This window comes from Penicillium daleae (assembly GCF_028827525.1).
Source record: "Penicillium daleae strain IBT 16125 chromosome Unknown utg000006l_segment0_segment0, whole genome shotgun sequence".
Lineage (NCBI taxonomy): Eukaryota > Fungi > Ascomycota > Eurotiomycetes > Eurotiales > Aspergillaceae > Penicillium > Penicillium daleae.
In genome coordinates this window covers 1,999,660-2,021,649 of record NW_026623154.1, presented here as the reverse complement: position 1 = coordinate 2,021,649, position 21,990 = coordinate 1,999,660, and the positions used below count along the sequence as shown (strand labels likewise).

At 51.0% G+C, this 21,990-nt stretch overlaps 8 protein-coding genes across 8 annotated transcripts; 5 read left to right on the top strand and 3 right to left on the bottom strand.

Moving 5' to 3' along the window:
- Nucleotides 1-437: 437 nt before the first annotated feature.
- Nucleotides 438-1,677, bottom strand: ksrA (3-dehydrosphinganine reductase; the record flags this gene model as incomplete). The annotated part of the gene is made up of 3 exons (XM_056909842.1): nt 438-1,271; nt 1,334-1,465; nt 1,531-1,677. The coding sequence occupies 3 exons, from the start codon at nt 1,675-1,677 to the stop codon at nt 438-440; spliced, it is 1,113 nt and encodes a 370-aa protein (XP_056765546.1).
- A 345-nt stretch (nt 1,678-2,022) lies between these two features.
- On the top strand, nt 2,023-4,004 carry N7458_006459 (something about silencing 10 family protein; the record flags this gene model as incomplete). The annotated part of the gene is made up of 2 exons (XM_056909841.1): nt 2,023-2,203; nt 2,266-4,004. 2 exons carry the CDS (start codon nt 2,023-2,025, stop codon nt 4,002-4,004), a joined length of 1,920 nt encoding a protein of 639 aa, XP_056765545.1.
- Nucleotides 4,005-4,708: 704 nt separating this feature from the next.
- Nucleotides 4,709-8,397, bottom strand: N7458_006458 (MutS family protein MSH5; the record flags this gene model as incomplete). Its single annotated transcript, XM_056909840.1, has 17 exons — nt 4,709-4,810; nt 4,870-5,008; nt 5,066-5,104; nt 5,157-5,358; nt 5,422-5,533; nt 5,594-5,675; nt 5,730-5,764; nt 5,820-5,994; nt 6,044-6,133; nt 6,185-6,281; nt 6,338-6,692; nt 6,745-6,804; nt 6,856-6,933; nt 6,983-7,382; nt 7,445-7,820; nt 7,875-7,970; nt 8,025-8,397. The coding sequence occupies 17 exons, from the start codon at nt 8,395-8,397 to the stop codon at nt 4,709-4,711; spliced, it is 2,811 nt and encodes a 936-aa protein (XP_056765544.1).
- A 300-nt stretch (nt 8,398-8,697) lies between these two features.
- On the bottom strand, nt 8,698-11,091 carry hsp78 (chaperone ATPase HSP78; the record flags this gene model as incomplete). The annotated part of the gene is made up of 1 exon (XM_056909839.1): nt 8,698-11,091. The coding sequence occupies one exon, from the start codon at nt 11,089-11,091 to the stop codon at nt 8,698-8,700; it is 2,394 nt and encodes a 797-aa protein (XP_056765543.1).
- Nucleotides 11,092-11,411: 320 nt separating this feature from the next.
- Nucleotides 11,412-12,478, top strand: N7458_006456 (translation elongation factor 1 subunit beta; the record flags this gene model as incomplete). Its single annotated transcript, XM_056909838.1, has 4 exons — nt 11,412-11,451; nt 11,506-11,545; nt 11,810-12,183; nt 12,249-12,478. 4 exons carry the CDS (start codon nt 11,412-11,414, stop codon nt 12,476-12,478), a joined length of 684 nt encoding a protein of 227 aa, XP_056765542.1.
- Nucleotides 12,479-13,394: 916 nt separating this feature from the next.
- Nucleotides 13,395-13,990, top strand: N7458_006455 (membrane magnesium transporter family protein; the record flags this gene model as incomplete). Its single annotated transcript, XM_056909837.1, has 3 exons — nt 13,395-13,450; nt 13,528-13,777; nt 13,931-13,990. 3 exons carry the CDS (start codon nt 13,395-13,397, stop codon nt 13,988-13,990), a joined length of 366 nt encoding a protein of 121 aa, XP_056765541.1.
- A 3,097-nt stretch (nt 13,991-17,087) lies between these two features.
- On the top strand, nt 17,088-17,690 carry N7458_006454 (uncharacterized protein; the record flags this gene model as incomplete). The annotated part of the gene is made up of 2 exons (XM_056909836.1): nt 17,088-17,180; nt 17,262-17,690. 2 exons carry the CDS (start codon nt 17,088-17,090, stop codon nt 17,688-17,690), a joined length of 522 nt encoding a protein of 173 aa, XP_056765540.1.
- Nucleotides 17,691-18,667: 977 nt separating this feature from the next.
- On the top strand, nt 18,668-20,192 carry N7458_006453 (putative ubiquitin conjugating enzyme E2; the record flags this gene model as incomplete). Its single annotated transcript, XM_056909835.1, has 4 exons — nt 18,668-18,670; nt 18,763-19,101; nt 19,199-20,110; nt 20,166-20,192. 4 exons carry the CDS (start codon nt 18,668-18,670, stop codon nt 20,190-20,192), a joined length of 1,281 nt encoding a protein of 426 aa, XP_056765539.1.
- Nucleotides 20,193-21,990: the final 1,798 nt, after the last annotated feature.

Below are 21,990 nucleotides of genomic sequence, written 5' to 3'. Positions count from 1 at the left end.
GGCAGCTGACCAGTTTCTTTCAAGTCATTCATTCAAATGTGAAACTTGGGTTGGCGCAACGAGAAATAAAGAAAACTGGGGAGGCTGGTGGAGGGAGATTCCAACCCACACTACGTCACTCCCCGCCCGCATTCCACAGGAGCCACTCACAATGCAATGCTGGGTGGACAATCGAATCTAAAACGAAAAAGAGAATTCAAAGAATGGGAGAGACTGAAATAAACTTTAAAGAATTGAAAGAATCGAAATGTCAATCAATAATACACTAACACTAAGAATGGCAGTGTCCGGTCGCACTCGAACAAAGAGAGCGGAGCGTCTCAATCAGACCAAATGAGCGAGAAGAGCCTTCTGGGCAACATGCAGGGTATAGTACAAGCACCGGCTGGAGAGTCGGCCAAGGGGAAACAATAAGGTCGTGACAATGATGCCGAAGTCTAATCCTGGTTCGAAGACTTGGGCAGTCCATGAGTCTTACCCCAGTTGAATGCCTTGTTGCGGAGATCAGGAATAACATGAAGGAAGACCAGGTTGCTGAGCCAGCTGAGCAGGGTGTCGCCAACGATAGCATTGCGAGGACTGGCTCCAAGAGCAGTTGCCTTCATGATGTTGCCCACAAACATGGTGGTGATCAGATACTCGCCACGCTCCAGAGCCGCAATGGTAATCCGGGCGACCTCCTCGGGAGTCTGGGGCTTGTCAGCCTCCTCAAGCTTCTTGGTCAACTCGGGCTTAATCCTCTGCTCGTTGTCGAACCCAGGGCTGAGAATACCCATCGGGAAGACAGTGTGAATCTTGATATCAGCAGCAGGGGCTGAGTTGCGGTGTCGCTGAGAATAGGCTCCATTATACATCTCAATCTCCTGGCTGAGGGTATCCGACAACGAGCGAATGGCAGCCTTGGCAGGCGAGTAAGGACCGTAACCAGCAATTGGGACAAATGCAAGGGTAGAGCAAGTGAAGATGAAGTGTCGACGAGGGTTCTTGATCTGCCCACTGGGGGGAACGGGAGTCAACCATTTGCGGAGGGTGGCATGAGCCATGTTAGCGGCAGTCCAGTAGACAGTGTCCATCTGCTGACGCTGGACGGAGAGGGGCACATCGGTGAAAAAACCAGGATGGCAGAAGCCCGCACAGCAGAAGACGACATCGGGGGCACAGTCGTCATTCCAGGCAGTGACTTCGGCGATCACACGCTCACATTCGGCGCTGTCAATGAGATCGGCGCTAATGTAAAAGAACCGCTGCTTCATGGGGTTCCGAGCAATAGCCTATGGGAAGATGATTAGTGAAAAGATGACAAAATGACCAGAACGAAAGCAAAATAATTTACCTTGAGCGCTTCAACAGTGCTCTGGAGCTTGGAGACAGTTCGAGCAACCACAACGACGTGAGCGCCTTTGGCAGCGAGCTGGATGGCGAGAGCACGACCCATGCCATCAGAGCCGCCAGTGACAACGACAGTCTGAAGAGAGATGGTTAGCAGCAGGATCTGCGTATGAGAACAAGCCAATTGGGAGTGGAGCATACTCGACCCTCGACGGGGAACTCGTTCTTGCGGGTGAATCCGAACATCTTGGCAACCGTATAGGCAATGGCGGTGCAGACCAGTATCGATACTCCCAATAACGGGCTCGAGATATTATAAGGTAGAGTGAATGAGGGAAGATGAGGCATGAGGAAAGAAAGGGAAAGGAGAAAACAAAACAGAGAAGACTGGGGGAGGTGGACTGGGACTGTCGAAGTTGGAGTCCGTCGTTGCTGCTGTTTCTGAAGCTGGCAGGAGCGTTGATGCGGGTGGTGCCTGTTACCACCCAGAACATCAATACCAGGCTGAATCGTGGGGTGATCTACCTAGGCCTGTAATATTTCCGTATGGTTGATACTCACCACCGCCTTATCACTGCAAACCAGACAAACACTGACCCGCAGCTTCTGCGCGGGCGGTGAGTGACGCTCCAAAAAATTATTTTGTCGGTGATCGATCGACTTCAAGCAGCGACAGTACACTCACAACTCACCATGGGCAAGAAAAGAAAGGCGGGCGGTCGCCCTGCGCAGAAAGACGATATTCCAATGCGCACAAAGTACAGCATTGAGGAGCGATTTGAGGACTCGGAAGATGAGTTCCAGGCCAACCGTGACCAGATTCTGTTGGAGGAAGCCCCAGAAGCCAAGCGCCGCCGCAGAGTTGCAGAGGATGGTACGACAATTGCTCATATGTGAAATTAAGTTGAGACATATTGCTGACTATTCATCAAACAGAGGAACTACTCCAGCCCTCTGATGAGGAGATTCTAGGCTACGAGTCCGTGGACGAGGATGAAGATGATCTCGAAGAGGATGAGGACCTCGACGACGACGATGACGATATGGGTCTGTCAAAGAAGTCTCGCGGCACCGGTTCTGACGAGGAGGAAGAGGGCATTGCTGCGTGGGGCTCGTCCAAGAAGGATCTCTACAACGCCGACCAGATTGAGACCGAGGCAGATGCTTTGGAGGAAGAGCAGGAAGCCAAGAGACTCCAGCAAAAGCAGCTACAGGCCATGAATGAGGCTGACTTCGGCTTTGACGAGTCTGAGTGGATGGAGACTGGCAAGGATGCGGAGGATGACGCAGAGGACACTGGCGTGGTTACCGAAGTTCTTCCCCAGTTGGAAGTCACCGAGGACATGGACGATGATGAGAAGCGAAAGATTTTGAGCTCAAGATACCCCGAGTTCGAACCATTGGCCAAAGAGTTCGCCAGCCTTCAATCTATCTACAAGGATCTGCAACAGGCAGCCTCGAAGGCCACTTCAACACCCCGTGAAGATTCCGATGATCCCCAACCAGCACCCGTGGCTGTGGTGAAGCTCCGCGCTCTATCAACCTATCTTGGTACAATTAGTTTGTATTTTATGCTCCTCGCTTCTTCCCCCGAAGGGTCCGATGCACGCGTGCCATTGTCTACCGCCGAACTCCGCCAACATCCTGTAATGGGTTCATTGGTCAAGTTCCGAAAGCTGTGGGAGATGGTCAAGGACCTCGAGATTTTGGAGGCGGTTGAGGTTACCCAGAAGCCTGTTAAGGTCGCTTCATCCAAGTTGATCCAGGTCGAGAAGCAACCGAACAAGACCAAGGAAGTTAAGGAAGTGCCACAAAAGAAGAAGCTGAGCAGGGCAGAGCGGGCAGCCGAGACTGCACGAGCTGAAGCCGAGGCTCGTCGTGCAGAGCGTCTCCGCCAGACTGAGGCTGGCCTGGCCGACCTCGACGACCTGGTCACGCTACCTACTCAGAAGCGCAAGACGAAGAAGTCCAAGAAGTCTAAGGACGACGATGAGTCAGACTTCGGCGACGAGAATGCCTTGACAACCCGTGAGGCTGAAGAGAAGGCCAAGCAGAAACGCTCGCTCCGCTTCTACACCTCCCAACTTGCCCAGAAGGCCAACAAGCGCCAGGCTGCTGGTCAAAATGCCGGTGGTGACGCCGATATCCCTTACCGTGAACGTCTCAAGGACCGCCAAGCCCGTCTTAATGCCGAAGCCGAGAAACGCGGACGTCAAGGACCGGACATTGGTGAAGAGCTGGGCGGCGATAGTGACGAAGAGGACCGCCGGGTCCGTAAGGAACTTCGCAGCGGAGGCAACGAATCCGGTACCGACGAGGATGAGTATTACGACATGGTCGCTGCTCGCTCCAAGCAGCGCAAGGACGAGAAGAAGGCCCGTGCCGACGCATACGCCGCCGCTGCAAGCGAAGGCGGACACGTCGAGATCCAGGAGGAGATTCGACCTGACGGCAAGCGTGCCATCACATACCAGATCGAGAAGAACAAGGGTCTCACGCCGAAGCGCAACAAGGATGCGCGCAACCCGCGTGTCAAGAAGCGCAAGAAGTATGAGGAGAAGAAGAAGAAGCTCGGCAGTATTCGCCAGGTCTATAAGGGTGGCGAGGCTCGTGGTGGCTATGGTGGTGAGCTTACGGGTATTAAGAAGAATCTTGTTAAGAGTGTTAAGTTCTAAGGATGGGCCTTCGAGGCTGGGATTGGTTCCAGATCTTTTGTTTACGGGTAAAATCTTCTTCTTGTTACCACGGCGTTTACTGTCTGTGACAGACATACAGGCATTTGATGTGTATATAAAGTCCAATTCACGCTTTTGAAGAACTTTTTTGGTGTCGAGCATCGTGACGTACTTAAGTTCTCCTTTTCCCTTTTCCTACCAATTTTGTTTCCGTTTCCATATCTTGTGATGTCCTCGTTGCCTATCGAATCAACTTGCGATCTATGTTCATCCAAAACCTCGAGGCATGGATTGGAATGTCTGGATTAAGTATTCACATGGGAGAGTAGGATTAGCATAGAGGAGGATTCGTTGAATCTCGAGTTGATCTAGTTATATGATAGATGTAAGCTGCATGAAGATGGATAAGGAAAGGGAACAGGTAATGGACCGCCCTCAGAACCAACGTTGAGCCGTAGTCAAAAGGTGGCACAGTTTTCCATGTCTGACTGAGGTATACCCCGATAGACCCCGATGGATTGTGACATATCAGTTCGTTTTCGCCCGAGCTTCGTGTTTATCATATACCCGAGAATAGAGTGACATGAGAATAGTGTCCTATAACGATGAAGACGAAATTCGCATCTGCGTGCACAGTGTTGAGCGGGCCGCCGTGGTAGGAGATGCTTGGAAATAAACATTCTCCACTGACAGTGCACTCTCTCTCAAACTGGTGTCGTAAACAATGCCTCAAATACTTCTTTCGTATCTTGTACATCGTCATCTTTCGTGAAGTCGAGTTGCAGGAAATTCCTCGCTAGGAGATTCTGTCACCCCAAGTTAATCATACTGTTATAACTTGACAGTCATAGGATCGCATTTATACCGCTTCTTGGAGGTCCTGTGTCTCCTCTGGGGACAAGACTGCGCATGCAGCAATCAGGTTCTCACCCCGGGCTGCTAGTAATGCAATCTCGTTTGCACGGGCAACGATAGCTGCATCAATGCCGTTGATTGCAGCGCAACTGTGTCGTTGTTAGCCTTGTATCAGTGAATAGGATAGAAAGGAGAGTGACTCATACATAGTTCCAAAGCTCTTGTTGCTTCGACCAAGACGAAAGCTGTGGTGTTCATATTAGCTTCGAATACGACGAACTGAGCGAGGGAACGAACTTGTAGAGATACGTGACTTGATCTTCTACCGCTTGTGATTCCTCGCAGACCTTCACCTCCATATGGCCGAGCTGGAGGCCAGGTCTGAGCGGGAGAAAATTATTCTCAAAAATCTCGTGGAAATGTGTGGCTGCAATCACCTTTGGAGGATCTTCGAGATTCAGTAAATGCTCGAGAACTCCACACGCGAGACCAATGCCGTCTACATGTGTTAGTCCGACAGATTTGCAAGTTTTGTACTAAGCATTATCAAAATTGGACACACCACTCTCATTCGTTCCTTTCCCAAATTCATCAATAAGGACCAGGCTCCGGCCAGTGACTTGTTTTAGGCAAAGAGAGATTTGCTGCAGATCACTCATGAAGGTACTTTGTATCTAGAGATGCATCAGTTTCTCTTTCGCGAAACCTGAGTCAAACGCCTTCAATAAATATACCTTTGACACACTCTCCAGGGTATTGATCTTTGTCAAGATCTTGTCCGTGATTCCTAACTCTGCGCTTTCTGCGGGAACGAAGCTGTGGTCACTTAGTTGAATTCGTCGGCATGGGGCGAACTTGAACTTGACGTACCTCCCGATCTGCGCCAGATAGACAATAAGGGCAACCTGAACAGACATTATATGATTGTTCGGGACTCCAATCAGGACTGTGAAGGCTTACCTGCTTCATGTACACACTTTTGCCAGAGTAGTTTGGACCGGTCAGCATTAGCATTCTGGGAGCCAGTGCCGCCGGTGACGATGAAGTTGAAGTGCTTGTCGAGATTTCGGGTCCGCCCATGAGCAAAGCATTGTTTGGAACGTAGGCAGATACCGTCAACTCTTGCAGTATGTGACTTGCATTTGTTAGAAACAATAGACTCTTGCGAAGTGGGGTCTTCTTACCGGCCTTCTTTGATTCTGACAACATTCTCTGATACCATCCGTGGCCGACTCAACTTGTAGAAACTGGCTGCCTGTGTGAGAGCAAGGAGACTGTTTACGGGTCAGCAGTGGCTATAATCAATTTCATAGAGGGGAAGACACCTGTCTAGTTCTCCGCAGACATCGGACGCCTCCACAAGCACATTCTCATACTGGAGAATCCTCTGGGCCATATCGTACACAATCTCAATCTCTTTCTCTGTTCATAAAATATCAGTCAGAATAATCTATTGGCGTCAACTTGATAATAATCACCGCATATCAGCCCATAGATATCCCCAAGTTTGTTGTCAAGTTCCCTCATTCGAAAGTCTTTGAAGTAAGCTCGAGTCTCTGTGATGAATACCAACTCCCAGTCTTCACTGGAGCCGGGGTATGCTGCTTGACCTTTGTCATTGAGTGGAACGGCGATATTGAATCCCAATTGTGGGAAGTAGATCACGTTCACATCGATATCCAACTGCTCGGGAATTGTTGTGGCAATGTCGATGGCGACGTGTTTGAGAAGACTGTTCAAACCGTCGTATCGGTCTTTCATTCTGTCAAGCTCACGATCAAGACCCTGTTTGACGACTGTTCTACCTTGCTCTTCCGAGTTGTCAATATCAACCTATACAGATTAGTCTGTGATTTGCGGTTTTGGGTGGGGGATCGGATCCCACTATCTCTTGGATCATCCGTCCGACTCGATATAGCTGGGCCGCCTCAAATGCTTGGAGAGCCTACACTGTGTCAGTTTGTCTGAATTGAATAGCTGGCGATGCATCTTTAACCTTCGTCCGTAAGGGCAAGATGCTGGCACCCGAGACCTCCCGTAGAGCATCATGGATGTCAATCGAGTAGAATGCAAACTAAAGTATAGTGTCAGTGGATAAGAATCAGATCCTGTGAGAAACGTACTGCCAGTAAGCTTGCCCACACTGTAGCCTTGAATCCAGTCATCTTCGCACTCCCAGTGCTAATCCCTTTCCGCAAATTGATCATGACTGGCCGAAGATTCTTGATGTGTTTCAAGCCCTTCGTGATCTTATCCAGAGCGGCCATATTATCTGGCCGCGAGAAGACACCGATAAAGTCATGTCGTTGTCGGATTGAGGCGATATCCAGACTTGGACGGAAGAAGATCTGTTTGAGTTTCGCTTTGCCTTGAGGGGTGTATGCAAAACGGTGGAAGAGGCCGTATACCGAGAGACCCTCTTTGCCCGAAGCTGACTTTGTGCCGGGGCCCTGGTTGAACACGTTTGGGTGAGACTCGGATTGTATGATCTGGAGTGACAGGAATGTATTGCTACTGATCCACCTTCATGACACAGATGGTTAGTCAAACGTACCATTGACGATGTGAATCGACTGATTGCTTACATTGAATCCTGCAGACTGAACATCTCCATAGATCGAACTTTGAACGGGCAGTCGTCCAATGGCCCTATGCTTGTTGCTGTGGCTCGACGCCTTTGCAAGTGGGTTAGAACAGCACCAGCACAACCAATCGATACCGGGTTCTCCATATCGACTGAGCTGGATACGTGCAAAAGTCTTCCCTCATGGAGTGAGAACCCCATTTCTTCAGGATTGATCTCCTCTGGACCAGCAAGGCCACTGCTAGGGACGAAAAAACGGATGCGTCCTTCGTGAGAAGAAGACATGTCCAGGGCAACCAAACTGTTTTGGGCATTGGAGAAGCTGAATTCCTGCGCTGGGCGGACGTCTACCTGGTATGGTAGATAAGACGAGGTTTCTACAGATGAAAATTAGATTCAGTTATCGTCCTCATAGGTGTACAAGAGGTTACCATTGTCAGGCGCTAAACTCTGCTCTCGGCCCCGTGCACTAGGGATCTCTACTCGTGAGGATGTCAGGATGATTGTTGGTTTGATCTGAAGAATCACTAGTTTGAGCATCAGTACTTTGCAATGGAAGAAATCAGTCGAATCAGGCATACAAGCATCAATTGCTTCCATTCCCCCGGAGCGACTATCGCCAAGCAAGTACAGTGTCTCTTCTTCCGCAGAGTAGTAGGCGCATCCCACTGTTCCGTAATCTTTCATGTCAATGGCCGCAATGACATGGCCCAAGTCATCCTCTCCAGAATCATATTGCTCTGCCTCATTTGTAGTCTCTGTTGTCTGATAAGGTGTTCGTAACTGCCTAGTTGCTGATGATGATGCTGGGGGTAGTAACGAGCTCCTTGGGGTCGTTGAGGCGCCATTCGGTGCTCGGGCTGCATTGCGAGTCTTCGAGCCCGAAGTACCTGGTGTGATGGGAGGAAGCCTAGAGACAGCTGGTGAGCGGTATTTTCTCTGAGAAGAACGCATTGTGAAAGTGGGGAGAGATCCTGGTATCAGAGGGATGAGATGAGGTGTGAACAGAAGACCCAGAGCGGACGTTGAGCAGGTCACGTTGTTGAGCCCCAAAGCAGATCGGCTACGAACTACAGTAGAGAGATCATGATAGTATACATGAGCTGAATTGCATTAATTTACAGTAGACTAGAGTTGCAATATGATACAGATAATACCAACAAGAGTGAGAAACCATCTCCGATGCAATATATATAAAATCCAAAAACACCGACCTCATATGCCCTTATTAACACCGTTGAAAATTTTTCCCGGTCATGCTTCTTCCTTCTTTCCTTCAGTCGTCACAATCAAGCCAGACTTGTCGTCATTGAGCGAGACCCGAGCAGTCTGGCCTGAGGTGACCTCGCCACGGATGATCTTGTCGGCCAGCCGGTTTCCAATCTCCTTGGCGATCAACCGATTAAGAGGACGAGCACCAAATTTGGGATCATAGCCCTTCTCGCACAGCCAGTCTTTAATCTCGTTGTCTACCTGCAGGGTCATCCGTCGGCTGTCCAGTCGGCCTTGAAGTTCCTTCAGTCTGATATCCACGATGTCCCGCAGTGCTTCCTTTGAGAGCCGCTTGAAGATGATAAACTCGTCCATACGGTTCAGGAACTCTGGCGGATAAGCGCTCTGAACAACATCCATCACTGCCTTCTTGATGTCTGGCGAGAGCTCAGCACCGCCAGTGTCCTTGTAGGAATGCAAGGGATCAGCTCCGACAAGAATCTCAGCGCCAAGGTTGGAGGTCAAGACGATCAGGGTGTTTCTGAAATCAACCTTGTGGCCCTGGGCATCGGTAAGGAAGCCTTCATCAAGTACTTGAAGCAACAGAGCTGAGATATCCCGATGAGCCTTTTCGAACTCATCGAACAGGAGAACGGCATATGGTTTGCGTCGCACAGCTTCGGTGAGCTGACCAGCATCGTCGTAGCCGACATAGCCAGCTGGGGAACCGATCAGACGACTGATAGTATGCTTCTCCTGGAACTCGCTCATGTCGAATCGCACAACTGCAGTCTCGGTAGAGAAGAGAAACTCGGCCATTTTCTTGCAAAGCTCGGTCTTACCCACACCCGTGGGACCAAGGAACATGAACGAAGCCAATGGGCGGTTTTCACCACTAAGGCCGGCTCTCTGCATGCGCACCGCGTTGGCTACTGCAACGAGTGCTTCATCTTGTCCACGGACCGATTGCCGGAGGGTATCCTCCATGTGAATGAGCTTCTCGACTTCACCTGACATCAGCTTGTTGACAGGAATGCCAGTTGTTCGCGATACAACATTGCCGATGTCGTCAGCTGTGACAGAGTCATGGATGAGACTTTGGCGTTCAGCCTCCTGCTCTGAGCCTTCCTTGGGTAACTTGGCTTCGAGGCCAGGAATGGTCGAATATCTGAGCTCGCCAGCCTTTGCGAAGTTGCCTTCACGCTGAGCTTGCTCAAGCTCGAACCGAGCACGCTCCAGATCTTCCTTCGTGCGCTTGATAGTATCGATCTCGGCCTTCTCCTTCTCCCAGACCTCGGTCAATTTGCTGACCTCATCCTGCTTAATCTTCAGGTCTTCCTGAAGCTTGTCGCGCCGTTCGCGGCTGCTCACATCGGTTTCCTTGCGGAGGGATTCAAGTTCGATTTGTATGGTTGTAATGTCACGTTCTAGTTCACGAATCGCATCGGGCTTGGATTCTTGCTGCAGACGGAGCGCTGATGCAGCTTCGTCTACCAGGTCAATGGCTTTGTCGGGGAGGTAACGATCGGCAATATAACGATTACTGTAGGTGGCAGCGGCAACCAAGGCACCGTCGGTAATTCGGACACCGTGATGGACTTCGTATTTGTTCTTAATACCGCGGAGGATGGAGATGGTGGAGGCAACGGACGGTTCGCCCACCAAAATCGGCTGGAATCGGCGAGCCAGTGCGACATCCTTTTCGATCAATCGGTATTCGTTGAGAGTTGTAGCACCACAGCATTGAAGTTCACCCCGAGACAGAGCAGGCTTGAGCAGATTGCTGGCGTCGATACTGCCCTCGGCCTTGCCCAGTCCTAGCAGCGTATGAAGCTCATCAATGAAGAGGATAACCTTGCCCTCAGCGTCTTCAACCTCCTTCAACACAGATTTCAGACGCTCCTCAAAGTCACCGCGAAACTTGGCGCCCGCGATCAGGGATCCTAAATCCAGACTGACCACGCGCTTGTTCTTGATGCTCTCAGGAACATCACCTTGCACAATGCGCTGGGCCAGACCTTCCAACACGGCAGTCTTACCGGTACCAGCAGCACCGATCAAGACTGGATTGTTCTTGGTTCTCCGAGACAGGATCTGGATCGTGCGATGAATCTCGGCGTCTCTGCCAATGACCGGGTCTAGCTTTCCTGCTCTCGCCTTCTCTGTCAAATCCACACCAAATTGTTCCAGAGCAGGCTTCTCAGGCTCCGGGCTCATGTTCATGCGGTGAGTACCGCCCGGAGGGTGTGGTCGACCATTCGCATAGTGGCGAACAGAGGTTGCCGAAGTAGTCCGAGCAGCAGGTACGAGGAGCGGTGTTGTAGCTCGCGAGAGTGGCACCGAGCGTGTAGTTGTAGAGAGAAGTCGGGAGGAAGTAGGTAGGTTGGGGGTCCGCAGCAGCCGAATGCGCGAGTTGAGAGCGAGTCGGGCCGCCATGATTGTGATAGTGTGTACAGCAGGGAAAGACCTTTCGGGCGGTCGCTGAGAGCAGCTTTAATAGCTGCACTGGCGGGCTCATCGCGATGCTTCTCGAAAGCTCCACCACGGAGACTCTCAGTGGCTCCCCAACGGCGGCAGCTCCGCAGCGACTGGACTAAGCTCCGTCACCACTCAAGTCACGTGGCATACTGGCACCCAATTTAAACGGGAAAAAAAAACTTTACCCCTCGGTCTCCCACTTTGTTTTCTTCCTCTCCCCCTTTTCGCCTCTACCAACCACCTCACCCCCCAAAAAACCCACATAAACTACATTCACAATGGGTTTCACCGACTTCGTCTCTGATGCCGGCCTGACTCGTAGGCATTCCCTCGCCATTCTCTCCTGAGCTCATGGACTGACTGTTGTCTCAGTGGCCAACTCCTACCTGGCCACCCGCAGCTACATCGTTGGGTAAGCGATTCCCGCCCTCTGTTATTGTTCGATGGTATTGTGCATCTTTCTTTCGTGTTCAATTCATCCAATGTCGTGTTTTCACCCCCTTGCTTTTATGATGAGAAAAAATTGGTCCGTGTTTAGGAGGCGGCTTAAGACCCCGCTGTGTGACTACATCCAATTGCGAGCAATCGCGTATCTGATCTTTGTTGCAACCTTGACAATCTGTCTTTCCATGAAGTTGCTTTCGATGAACATCAACATACTGACAGTTCTCGACAGCAATGCCCCCAGCCAGGCCGATGTTGTGACCTTCAAGGCCTTCAGCGCCGCCCCCGACGCTGCCAAGTTCCCCCACGTTGCCCGCTGGTACAAGCACATCGCCTCTTACGAGAGCGAGTTCTCTACCCTCCCCGGTGACTCCTCCAAGGCCTTCACTGCCTACGGCCCCGAGTCCACCGAGCTCCCCGCCAACCCCAAGGACAAGCCCGAGGATGACGAGGATGAGGACCTCTTCGGTTCCGACTCTGAGGAGGAGGATGCCGCCGCCGTTGCTGAGCGCAACAAGCGTCTTGAGGAGTACAAGGCCAAGAAGGCCGCCAAGGGCCCCAAGCCCGCTGCTAAGTCTCTGGTGACCCTGGAGGTCAAGCCCTGGGGTATGTGTCCTTGGCGAGATATTCGTCCTCTCACTAGAGTGCTCTATGCTAACATGCTCTTGTAGATGATGAGACCGACCTCAAGGTCATGGAGGAGAACGTCCGTGCCATTGAGATGGACGGTCTCGTCTGGGGTGCCTCCAAGCTGGTCGCCGTTGGCTTCGGTATCAAGAAGCTCCAGATCAACCTGGTCGTCGAGGACGAGAAGGTCTCCACCGATGCTCTCCAGGCTCAGATCGAGGAGGATGAGGACAACGTCCAGTCCACCGACATTGCTGCCATGCAGAAGCTGTAAATGATGTCCATGTTGCGATGTGGCAATGGCGTGATGATGGAATTTTTTGATGTCTTAGGAACCCCCCAAATAGTAACGAACCTAGAATCCAGTCTGATAATGGCTGGTCTGATGAAAAAATTGAAAAATTTTCATGACCCATTTTATTTTATCTTCCCATTCTTTCCATAAGTATAGTGATCCTCTTGGTGAGATCCTCGTGGAGATTTGACAGCCAACAGCATGAGGTTGCAATGGCGGGGTAGAGATTTTTTCTAGCAGGTTCGGGCGCGGGGCTTCGGAAGGGCCACCTCTACTAAGCCCTGGTCAATGTTCCTATAGCAATGTGGTAGACGTGAACATCCGCATGGAAGCTATCTCGAAGCTAGCGCTTTTGAGCCAATCGTAGTACATAGATACCCATCAACCTTGAGGAAACTTAGTCTAGGTCTTAACAAGGGATCCCCGGAAGGCGAAATATATATAACGACATGCCCGACAGCTAATTGGGAGCCCGTGGAGTGCTGACATGACAATGATAACTATAGACCATAAATCATGTGAAATTTAATAATATTACCATTCAATGGGATAGTTCTACCTTCTATCGAAGCCCGAGTTGAACAATTATTGCGGCGGCTTTAGGTGTACAGTCCTCTGTATAGCTGGCCGGCTTTCCTCCCAAGTGGTGCCTCAGGTTATCATATGATTAGGTAATCGCAACGCGGGACAGCGGACATCCAAAGACCATCCAATTCCAACGGAGAGAGTTACAGGACCGTAGGCCTACACCTCCCGAGCAACCGATCAATCGCTTGGCCCATCTTGACGTCTGGATTGTTTGTCGTGAACTCATTGCGGAATATAAATCCTGACCACAACACCGGATACGCCACCGCTTCGCAATCCCATCCCAATTGACCACCTCACCATCACCATGAGCTTCCTCTCGCGCCTCGTCACACTATTCGGCCTGGTCCTGCTGGCCCATGCGTACGTTCCTACACACTACCAGCATTCTCTACTATGCTCTCGAGGCAGATAGACTAACAAGCTGCTTGTACCCGCAGAGGCTACTCCGCCCACGAACACACCGTGCTCTTCAGCAACGCGCGCCTCTCCTCCTCCACCGCCCTCCCGCAAGATATCATCGCCGAAGTCCTGGTCGCCGTTGTCATTGTCTCTGTTGGGTTGGTTCTCGGTGCAGAGAAGTTGAAGCCGATTAGCTGGCGCGACTGGGCGGGTGAGATTGAGAGGGATGGTGGTGCTCGTAACCCGTATCTGGGATTGGAGGAACGCTATGGGTTTTGGGATATTCGGGTAAGATAAAGCCTGGCTCTCCCTTTCTTATTTTGCCTGGCTGTGTCTTTGTTGTGTGTCGAGCTTCCTGGAGTGCCAATGGCTGTCGGTGCTGATATAAATGACTGTTCTATTCTGCTATGATTGACGCTAACACTCGACTTTACTTGACAGGCTAAGCGGAAGGAGTTTGCGGAGTGGATTCGGGAACGGGATGTGGTGAATAAGCAGTGATTATGGTGAAGGAGCTATCGTAATGGTGCAGATTAACGTGGCGTCGCATTCTTTGTATTATAGATATTGCTATCGCTGCGAGGGAGCCTCGATTGATACTACTCATATTGGAAACTTGTCGCTGCCGATCAGTAGATACCGGTGTTTTTGGTCTTTAACCTTCCCTTCTTTTTCCTCGATCCCGTGATCGATGGCGCTATTGATGGAGGCTTGGTGGTATATACCTCCTCGAGCTGCATTGCACCTCTTGCATCCGTGGGTGGACTGGACGGATTGTGAGGTGGCCTGGAGATGTCGAGACTGGTAACGACATCTGATATTGACAGTTTGCATGTGATAAACAGCATAATAGATATTAGCTATTCCTATGACCCGCTGCGAAATGGCACCACCCAGCGCGTCGATCGCCGTCTGTGGCAAGCATTAGTAGAAATAAAGATCCGCCGTCCAGCAAGGATCATGCGCCGACAGCTACCGGGACGAATCACGCTTCGCGTCTATCTGTATTATTCCTTATTTCTTTTGGGGTTGGCCGTTTCTCTTGGCCTCTGTGCAGCTATGTAAAGGCAGCACTGGAGGGGCAGACGTATCATCGATATCCTCTGTAAAGAGCTCGGTTGCATGAACTACAGCATGTATGTACACAACCGAGAAGCTACGCTTGCCTACTACAGATGACAAATAGTATACGGATGCTACTCTTTCCTTTATAGTGTATTCATCATTCGTCCAACCGATCTGAGTACAATATACGCGTTTCGAGTCGTACAAACCGCAGCCTGGACGAGGGACTTTCCACCGCGATGAATTCAAGCTTAAAGTTCGGGTGGCCCTGCAGGGACTAGGTAGTAACATTGATCATACTTTGGGAAGTAGTTTTCATGTAGCAATTATCAACCTCAGGTCCACCCGGGGCTTTTTGTTGTTCTAGTTTGCGACGCCTCATCCATGACGGAATGGACGAGGTGGTGTAGCCATGGCCGATATCCATTTCCTAGAGTCCAGTGTATGTTGCTGAGGTGAGGTTCTTCAGTATACTTTGTTGGGATAGCCTGTGCGCTTTGCATACAGTATGTGTCTCTTAGCGATGGTCAGATTGACAGTAGACCTGAATTTGAAGGAAACAGGTCCAAGAGGCGGATCAACAGGTGAGATCTTAGGTAGGAAAAGATCCACTCCAGTCCGATGACCAGGCCTAAGCTCGACATCCGTTGTCGGCAATTGTGCTGCTTTTCATTTTTGTTACTATTCTGGTTCTTCCTGACCCGTGGATGAGAAAAGTGTAGGTTCGGTACCGGAGGGGGAGGGGACCTTGCATATGTACGGCGTATGTTTTGGGGTTGGTTATCCGCATATACAGTGGTGTGGTACTCGGTACGAACAACTCTCACAATAAGAGCCAAAATGGCACCATTGCGAACCGAACACCAAGGCGAACTGTCCTGTGTGCATTGCGGCAGCCCGGCTCCTCATTGTCATTCCTTCACCATAGCCACTCCAAGGATAGTGATAGGTAAGTAATGTCAGAGCGGCCCAGTAGATGTCTCACCTTGTCGGGCGATCCGCGCCCTAAGCTAGTCTTTGTCTTGCTTTCTTGGCGGTCTCACCCGATGCGCCACGTCGAACGGCTGCGCTAGTGCACTCACTGCCTTGGAAACTGGACAGACCGAAAGAGCAAGCAATTGTGGAAGCTCAGATCCGAGGAACGAGGGCGCAAAAATGAGAAAATGAGCTGACTTCAGGGACACAAAATGCTGTAAGACAAAAGTCAATAATCAATGGGCTTAGCAGCGAGGAAATGGTGTTGTTCTTATGGCTGGGCTGCTTTGGAAGGACTGCGTAGGCCGCCACGCGGTCTGCGAAGGGCAGGATCAATCCACGTATTTTGGTGTTTACGGTTTCCCCAGGGATTTGGTGCTACCAAGTGGACTCGATGGAGCCTTTCGGCGCGAAGCGCCGAAGTGTACAGAGCTCAGTCGGCTCCTCCACGCTAGAACATACAATTACGAGGTGCTTGCAACCTGGAACCGTAAACTCTGCTGCGGACTCCTCGAGGCTGTAACAATATTCAATTGTAAAATGCTCTGATCAATACGGACGCTCCAAACATTGCTATTCTTACCATGCTTATGATCTCTCGACTTTCCCGTTCCCCATCATACCGATCATACTATCTGATGCACTATCACACCAAGTACCGTACCAAGAAAGGATCTGTAACATCCCTGCTCCTCCTCAGGGGGAAAGAAGCAAAGACTGGATGCTCCAACGACGGCCCTCGAGCTGGACCCTCTCTTAATTAATTCTCCATCAATGGACCAAATACTTGTTTCGCATGATATCGCCACGCCCTGTACGTAGGAGGCTCCGAATGACTGATGCGTTGCAATACAATGACAGGTGGATCCCGTATGATACTAAAACTGAGAATACCACACACGTCGGGAGAAGAAGCCGTGTTGCTCGGTCGAATAATTAATAGCTTACTTCTGTACGAGAGTAGAATCGATTTTAAGCATCGAGATAGTATTCAATCGAATCGTTATTGTCGTCAATAGTCATATTATGGACGTACGGAGTACAATGTGGTGACTGGTAACGAAGGTCGGCCAAAACAGCTTACGACAACGCTGCTGCACGGCAGCCAACCGGTGTGACCCCAGAGACTCACCAAAATAGAAACCGTCGCCAGAGTCAGACCTTGCAGATCCAGCGCCGCTCCATCGATTCTTGCCCAGACACCCAGACAGGGCCCACTCGGTTCGACCATTTTTCTCCTCTTTCCCAATCAGTTCCACTTCTCGCGTCCCTGTTCGGTGGTCCCATTGGCTAGCCCGCAGCCCTGATGGCTGAGGATGGCTGACGGCGTGTCAGTGCTTGTGTATGGAGCACCAAGGAGGAGATGATCCCAACAAGGATATAAGACACGGCTCCTCCTAGTGTCCCCAGTTCCCTGTTTCCAGTATATTTCTGTGTGTTTGTTTCCCTAGACAACCATCTCCCACTTAATTAATATCCCGCCGACGCTCGCTTTGCTCGCCGTGACTTTTCGTTTCCTCCAAGTAATATTCCTATTACCCAAATCAACACCACCAACATGCGTGTCTCCATCATCGTCGCCTCTCTCTCGGCCCTGGCCATGGGTGCCATCGCCCAGGACTCCTCCAGCTCCAGCTCCAGCTCCAGCGAGGTAAGTAATAACTCTGGGATTGATAACTCCCCACAATCTACCTGTTCTTGCCTAACCGACTCTTAACTCTCGTGTTTATAGGGTAACCCTGCCACCAAGTACCTGACTGAGACCAACTCCCTCGGCGTGGTCACCGGCCAGCCTGATGCCGTCACCACTCAGCCCGCTGTCGTGACCAGCCAGCCCTCTGTCGTGACCTCCCAGCAGCCTGCTGCCTCCATCCCCGCTGGCCTGACCTCCCCAGTGGTTACCCCCGCCACCAACAGCGGCACCAGCAGTACTACTACTGCCACCCAAAGTGGCTTCACCTCCTCTGCCCAGACTACTGGCACCACCACTAGCACTGGCACCTCGACTGAGACTGGCTCGTCCTCGTCCTCCTCTTCCTCTTCCAGTGGCTCCTCCTCCAGCAGTGCCTCCAGCTCCGCCTCTTCTGGTGGTGCTGCCATGGTCACCGCTGGCCCTATCGGTCTGGCTGGTCTGGCTGCCCTGGCTGCTTTCGCTCTGTAAGCAGCTTGATGAAGTACTGTGCTTGTGACTTGTGAGACCTTCATCTCGGTCTGAGAATTCATTCCCTGCAAATACTTTGATATGGATCCCGGGCTCAGAAGAAGAAGAACATGGTCATGCATATGCGGACTGTCAAAGCTCTTCAGTTTGGGCAGTCCATGGGACGAGGGACATGAAAATGCTAGCAAGGTTTCTGGGCTTTCTTCGTTGTTTTCCTTCTTTGCGCTTAATATTCGGGGACATTCTGTAATTTGGCTGTATCTGTTTTTATCTGCTTCGTCAATCGGACAGCATACCCACGGCGCACCCGTTTCCCCATTTCTCATTACATTTTTTTATTACTTCGATTTCTCCCTTGGTCATGATTAGCTAGGCTCAATGCTATGGTAAATACAATGTCGGACCGATGACTATTCCCTGAACTGTAGACTCTGGAAGTTAACCGTCGAATATGTAGCAGCAAGAGTCCCGTGGCTAGCCCGAAGGCAAGGCCGAAAATCTATCAATTCCTGTAGTGCTGTCGACTACTAACTACTGAGTTCAAGTACCTAGACAAAGCTACAACCCTCAAATTACTCCATCGTATGGATACCTTGTGGGGACCACCTGTGGATCTTTCACTAACTACTCCGTACAGTAGAACGCTATCAAAGAGGACCCTAAGCCACATTCGGTTTTACGAGAGATGGGAGTAGCACATGATTCGATGTATATGCAATATCCTGTCTGATATACATCCAATGCTAGGCAAGCATAGTCTAGCCATAAGTTATATCAATTGCATTGTACAGAGTCCGTGAGCAGCAGCGACGCGAGATTTCCTAATCAGGAAGTGTAATGAGTTCGACGCGCTCGCGTCACAACGCGTCACCGCCTTCGCCGTTTCGGGATTAGCGGATCTAAACAACCCGTCGACGAAGTAACCAAGTGTTTTGCTCGGAGCTACCTAACAACCACCCTAATCACAACCTGCCATCATGGTAAGTCCGGTGTCAAGAGTCTCATCCAGTGTAGCGCGCCTGGATGATCGAAAGCGCAAAAAGGGCTTCATCATACTGACACTATGGTACAGGTCCCCAACCTGCGCCGGTTGGCCGCAGAGCATGCTGCCCTCCACAGTGACAAGCTCCCCCCGTACTACCTGTTCCCACCAGAAGATGGCCGGTTCGCTGGCGCAGACGATCTGTCCCAGTTGAATGTGCTCCTCACAGGCCCGCCAGGTACCCCGTATGCAGAGGGTCTGTGGCGACTGCATTTGAAGATTCCGGATGATTATCCAAACAGCCCACCCAAGGCTGTCTTCCGCACGAAGATCTGGCACCCAAATGTGGAGGAGAACACAGGCGCAGTCTGTGTGGATACTCTGAAGAAGGATTGGCAATCGAAGCTGACCTTGCGCGACGTTCTCATTGTAAGTTTTGCCACCTCAAAGGTCTCACGTCGCCTGGGGTTTCTCTCGGATCCCTTGTCCTGGATCTTCAGCTGACCCCGTCTTCTCTCACTGACAGACGATCTCGTGCCTTCTCATTCACCCCAACCCAGACTCTGCCCTCAACGCGAGTGCTGGAGCTCTTCTGCAAGAGGACTACGACGAATTTGCCCACCAAGCCAAGTTGATGACCTCTATTCACGCGCCGATTACACCTGCATACCAAGCCGCCGTGAAGCAAGCCAAGTATCGAGGCGAAGACCCCAGCTCAATCCCGGTAGAGCAAGACGACGTACAAAACCCTCGCCCAAGAAAACAGCCTCGCTTGCAATCAAGCATTCCCAAAAAGACGACCCGCAGAATGAATCCACCCGCCAACCAGCAGCAGCAGACACAAGCTGTTCCAGAACCCTCCCAGCCTACCATTCCGGAGGAAAATGATCACCATGATGCTATGACCGACGACGAGAACGAGGAACTCAGTGGTCCAGGCAAAGAAAACGACCCCTCCCTCTCACCAGGCCCAGTTCGCCCGCCGCCTCCAAGCCCGCGCAAGAATGCACTGGGCAAGCGCCCTCTGTCCGTCATCTCCACCTCGTACCCCGACGACCCTGATGCCCAGACAATGGTCATCGACTCGGACTCTGAGGAAGAGCCTCCCCGCATGTCTCCCTCAGACCGAAACATCACCGCCAACTTCATCCATTCACGCAAGTCTCCCTCGCCGCAGCGCAAGCCCTCCAAGCTCGCTCTGAGCAAGGGAACCAACACCCCTCTTCGCCTGCGCGAGGATGTCCAAATCTACGAGGATGTTCCGGACCGAACTCGCTACAATGGAAAGGAGAACCGCGACTCTGACATGCCGAGCCTGAAAGAGAGACCCGACATGCAGGCTGCTACACTGGGTAGTAGCACCAATGCCCTGTCTTCAGGCCCAAATCCAACTCTGCCCGCGCCCTCGGCCCCTGCAAAGGCCAAACATCCATCCAAGGTCACTAAAAAAAGTCGGCGGAGGTGCACGCAAGGCAAGCGGGACCAAACAAAAGGCCCGGATCGGTATCCGCAGACTGTAATGGCCTCTGCCATTTCTCCGTTTCATTTGCTTATTTTTTATGTCTGTTTTTTTTTGCAATTGGATTTCCATTTGCCTGATGTCATACGATACCCCCTACTGTACGATTGATAGAAACGGAGTGTTTGGTGTATGCAAATATGGGGGAATGATTTAACTGAGCTTCAATTCAAGAGATATTAACTGCAGATTGCTTCTCCCTTTCTCGGTACTTTGAAGAGTGTCTAATGCTTGTGTTTCCTGCGTGTATATCTTTCTACTAACATACCAACCGCTCATATTTGATTAACTGGAGTCTCTGGCCTCCCATAAGCCAGAAAAGCCTCGAGGTTGCTCTAATTACCTACTTCAAGATTGGCCCAGCTTGTGTTTGAGCAGACCGCAATATGCGATAGCAAAGTGAGCATCCAGTTCTTTCCTAACTTGCCATGAACCTTTGGCTCATTTATATGCACGTCAAGCCCAGTTCCGACAACCTGTCTTGCTTCTAGCACAGAGACCGAAGCCTCTTTATTAACAATCCTTCCACAAGCAATATTGACCACCCGAAGGCTGGCCTCCCTAAGCCTTGAACTCCGTTGCGAAAGCAGATGAAGATAATACTGTGATTCTCCTTTCACCTCACCTCCGCATCCTTGGACCCTCATACGCAATCTTCATCCCCAGCACAGCGTCGCACTCCTGCACAATCGTATTACCAATATCACCCACCCTAATAACTCCCAAACCATCCCCGCTGGATCGGATCAATAGCCTTGGTCCCAAGCTCCCGACTCTTCTGCCACCCAAACCGCGCACACCACTGCGCATAACTCAAATACCGGAACGTCTCTAGCACGAGCGCTAGCCCTGTATTCGGGACATCCTCTGTACACACATCAGGCGTGTTGCAGTACCATACCCCCCGCGCAGTCAACACTTCCATGCCAGCTGCTTTATACTCCAGATCTGGAGGCAGTTCAATCAGGCCTGCTTACGCTTTGGGACCAAGGCTATTGTTCCGCCAGCCCTTGTACTTATGCACTCGTATACATTCCAAGTCCATGGGACTACTGTGGCGAGGATTGCTCGAGAACTACTTGGCTTCTGGGTTACGGTATCGTCGGAGCTGCGGGCTATGGCGAAAATCGTGTCTCGCAGTCAATCAGCTGTGGCTGTGGCTGATGCTTATCTTTTGCCTATGACTGAGGAGTACTTGGATGAATTAAGCAGGGGGTTTAAGAGTGGATTGGAGGATGAGAATGCGAGAAGGGTCTTTGTGAATCAACCCGATGCCGAATTGATATCGATCTCGAATTTCTCTGGTCTTCGTGGTGTGATGACTTGACCGGCTGGGAGCATTATCAAACATGCTACGACAGGGAGAATCGAGCGCCCGTGTTGGCTTTTGACAGTAAGTCATGATATTATAGGGATATGGGATAGCTCGTACCCCGATAAAAGGCTTCTCATACTGACAATTTTCCAGTGGGTGGTACCAGCGCGGACGTCACCAGGTTCGCCTTAAACCGAGAGCACATCTTTGAAAGCACCATCGTCCAAGTGACTACAGTTGATTTCGAAAACAGATTACCCCTCAGACACACACGCTTTCTTTCCCAGCGCCCCACTCAGATCGCGCTAAACTAAATTCGGTCAGCGATCCATTTCTTGATGTATTTTTGGTAGATCGCCGAAATTACCGTAATTGAAATACCGGCATTAGGAAGACCAAATTTGCCGAAACATCCAAAGGCCATGCACCAAGGCAGAAACCAGACTACCTCTCTAGACACTCACAGTGGTTTTCGAGGCCCGTA